Source organism: Electrona antarctica (assembly GCF_951216825.1).
Source record: "Electrona antarctica genome assembly, chromosome: 2".
Taxonomy (NCBI): domain Eukaryota; kingdom Metazoa; phylum Chordata; class Actinopteri; order Myctophiformes; family Myctophidae; genus Electrona; species Electrona antarctica.
The window spans coordinates 37,655,905-37,659,144 of record NC_136807.1 but is presented as its reverse complement, the minus strand read 5'-3'; the positions used below and the strand labels follow the sequence as shown (position 1 = coordinate 37,659,144).

Here is a 3,240-nt window from a genome sequence, read left to right as displayed (position 1 = left end):
GTGCGACCTCTCCTTTCTGTTATAAAAGTAAGGTGATATACCCTGAAGAAGGCAGTTGCATCTGCCGAAACGTTGGTTCCTACTCTGCATCCAAATAAATAATCGGCACTTTGGCTATCAGTGTGTGCAGCCACTCTTTTGTCTTTTTAAGACTTTTTAGATGTTTCTGCCATGAGCTGGCACCACTACGAAGACTGGTGTGCGTTTAGCATCCTCCTGCACAATAACAGTAAGGTGTAACATGAAACAAGCCATGAATACACACATCAATTGTAAATGAATCTTGTTGAAAGAGACACAGATGTTATTCTTACTCTCGTTCCTATTCTTAACATTATCAGTAATCAATTTGGAGTGTTTCAAAAATGTTTTAAAATGTATCATTTGCTGGGGAAAATAACAGAGATTCAAATAGTTTTCCTCACATGGTGAACAGCAAGTGACCACTGAAGGTGCTGTGATGGTTGCCACTGTCATACATTCTGGTGTTTTGCCAAAGACGTATGAAGACTACATCTCCCACCTCCATCAGCAAAGAGACACCATTAGATGAACTACCATAACCGGATGGCTGACGTTCATAGGCAATACAAACATGTATTCCATTCTTAATCAAGGCACCACCGGAGCCATGGGAAGCATGTCCATGTGAGCCCACTTTCCACTGGAAGTGGTAGACACCTCTCACCGGTGAAATGAAGAAACCTGCAAAATATTGTATTAAAATAAGTATTTTGCAGTACATACTTGAAAACTATGGCTAAGGTTTTGATGACAGTCGTTGAAAATGGAAGTTAACTTTTTCTGTATGGCATATAATATATATAATATCTCATTATTGATTATAGTGCAAAGTACACACATTACTGTATGTAGGATATTCATTTGTTACTATGATGCAATGTGTTGACAGACCATGCCACTGTGATACAGAGAAGAAAAAGGCTAGATGAGATTGTTTTACTTCACAAGGGTGCTACAAAATTATATTATAAATGTGAATATAAGGAAACCCTTCTTAGGCGGAACTGGACAAGTGGACATGTGACATGTATGGTGTATTACAGTTCAGTCTTTCTACACATCCAGGCTACAGATCTCATACAAAATGTAGGTTGTATTTTAAAAAGAAAAAAAGAAAAAAAAGGAATACAGAATGGAAAATGTTTGACAGATTATGACAACTGGTTCAACTAATGTTTTGGAGGAAGTCAACATTGCATATTTCTAATTGCATGAATGTGCCAAAGCATTTGCAATTTGTTCAAAAGAATTGCTTTCACAAAGATGTGGAGGTTTGAGAATATGTGAGAATTTCAATTCTGAAACGAAAGATGTATAAAAAGGCAGCTGAGAAAAGCTATGCAGAAGAAGTGTAGAATAAGTATGTGTGTGTAATACCTGAGTCTGGGTTGTAGGCATTGCCGATGTTAGTGACAACATGTCTGTACCTCAGAGGCACATGTGTGTTAAATGGGCCAGTTTCACCAGATCCTGAAGCCAACAGTGAGGCTGAGAAGGCCACCCGTTTGACTGAAAAGAACAATGTCATCTTTATTTAGAGAGGCACTTCCCAAGCTCCTGGTACTGGTCCTACTATCCTACCTATGGGGATCATTGACACCATGGGAGAACACATAGTACCTGTTATGATGAGTAAACCAGGTGGGTCCCCAAATATAAAGTGAACTTTGTGTCATTATGTGACAATAAAATGAAACAGAAAACAGGATTCTTATTCATTCAGATTTGATCAGAATTATTTATGTTGACAATTTCTTACCTGTATTATCTCTGTTTAGAGCCTCTACCTGGTTTTCTGTGATGTTTGACCTGGCTTTCATGGAGGTCAGCTCTGCTGCTTGAGCTGTTATGTTAAATAAGATATGCAATCATCAAATAACTATAGAATTACTACAGCTCCTAGACGCCTGACAAAAGCACCATGGTGGATTCAAACCAAAGTGACATTGTTAAAGGATTTGTGTGATGAAGTATAAAACAGCTTTAAGGATATTATATATTATGTTGTCAAAAGATACTGGTGTTACCACGTTTAATAAGTTCACCACACCTTCAAGTTGTCTCTTCAGCTTTTCAACTTCAGCCTTCTGCCCCTCCAGTTGCTGAAGCTTAACTGAGTGCTCTGCAAATCAACAAAGAATTTGAGGGGAAAGTATTGATGCTCATTTATTTATTTATTTATTTGTCTTTACTCAGTCTCCCTTCACATTTTTCAGATGAATAGTAAATTAACTGAACAATGAAATAGTAATTATTTGTGTTGATTTGTGGTTTCTTCCTCCTAATATGAAATTATACTGTAGTCCGTGTTTCAGAGGGGGAAAGTGGTGAGGCATTTCTCAAAGAATTTGTGTTGTAGCTAGCTATTACTTTCAACGTATCAATCACTGAACATACTGTACAACTGTACCTTCATTGTCTTTCTGCCATGACAATATACAACTACATGAATACACATAACAGTGGGGACTGTAATACTGCACCTTTATTCTCTTGTAGTAGATGTCTCATTTCCACCATCTGTTCTGCCAACTTGGCACTCATCTCTCTCAGCACAGAGTGGATGTCATCAGGTGGAATAAATTGGTGGGCCTGTTGGACGGTGTCTTCTACTAAGGCATTAGTTAGAACCTGTGATCCAGACACAGGGAAGACCAGCAGCAACAGCAGAGGAGCCACAGCGATGACCATTCTCAGACTCTCTTTTTATCCCCTTTTCTAATTGTACCACTATGGTTCCAAAAGTTTTCGGCTCACTATTGTTTCTGATTCTAATCTAGGCTTCAATTTGAGATTTTCTATCTCAAACCAGGCTTTATATAGTGTCCCTTAGATACCATTATCTATTCTACATCATGGGTTGTATTACAAAGTTCAAGGGTTTATTGTCACGTGCATTACAGCTGCTTCAGCCCATGATGAGCGCTCGGGTTAAGTTCCTTGCTCAGACCATGTTACCATGTTAACCATGTTCCTTCCTGTAAGGAAAGAACAAGGAATTTAAACACTTCTCATTGTCTGATAAGACACGTGGGGACTGCACAACTATCAAGGAAGTCTAGTATTCATGTATTACCGCTCTAAGCTGATCATACCGGTTTTGCCTATGAGGAAAGCATTCATTCCAGGAAAGACATACAGTAGAGATAGATAAGAGAGGTGCAGACATAGACAGACAGATAATTCAACTCAGTCGGTGTGCATATGTAGAGGGTT

General features: G+C 38.6%; 1 protein-coding gene across 1 annotated transcript; it reads right to left on the bottom strand.

Annotated features, from left to right (window-relative positions):
• Window positions 1-201: 201 nt before the first annotated feature.
• Window positions 202-2,587, bottom strand: LOC306939049 (complement C1q-like protein 4). Its single transcript, XM_079523506.1, has 5 exons — window positions 2,508-2,587; window positions 2,075-2,146; window positions 1,784-1,867; window positions 1,402-1,533; window positions 202-705 (listed from the first exon to the last, which is right to left on the bottom strand). The coding sequence occupies exons 1-5, from the start codon at window positions 2,566-2,568 to the stop codon at window positions 422-424; spliced, it is 633 nt and encodes a 210-aa protein (XP_079379632.1). The 5' UTR covers window positions 2,569-2,587; the 3' UTR covers window positions 202-421.
• Window positions 2,588-3,240: the final 653 nt, after the last annotated feature.

Excerpts from the sequence above, each read along its gene's own strand:
- LOC306939049 (XM_079523506.1), bottom strand. The coding sequence starts at position 2,568 with ATGAGTGCCAAGTTGGCAGAACAGATGGTGGAAATGAGACATCTACTA. Across the intron at positions 2,147-2,507 it reads TCTACTACAAGAGAATAAAG|AGCACTCAGTTAAGCTTCAG; the intron begins GTGCAGTATTAC and ends GTTGATTTGCAG. Across the intron at positions 1,534-1,783 it reads TCTAAACAGAGATAATACAG|TCAAACGGGTGGCCTTCTCA; the intron begins GTAAGAAATTGT and ends TGTTCTTTTCAG.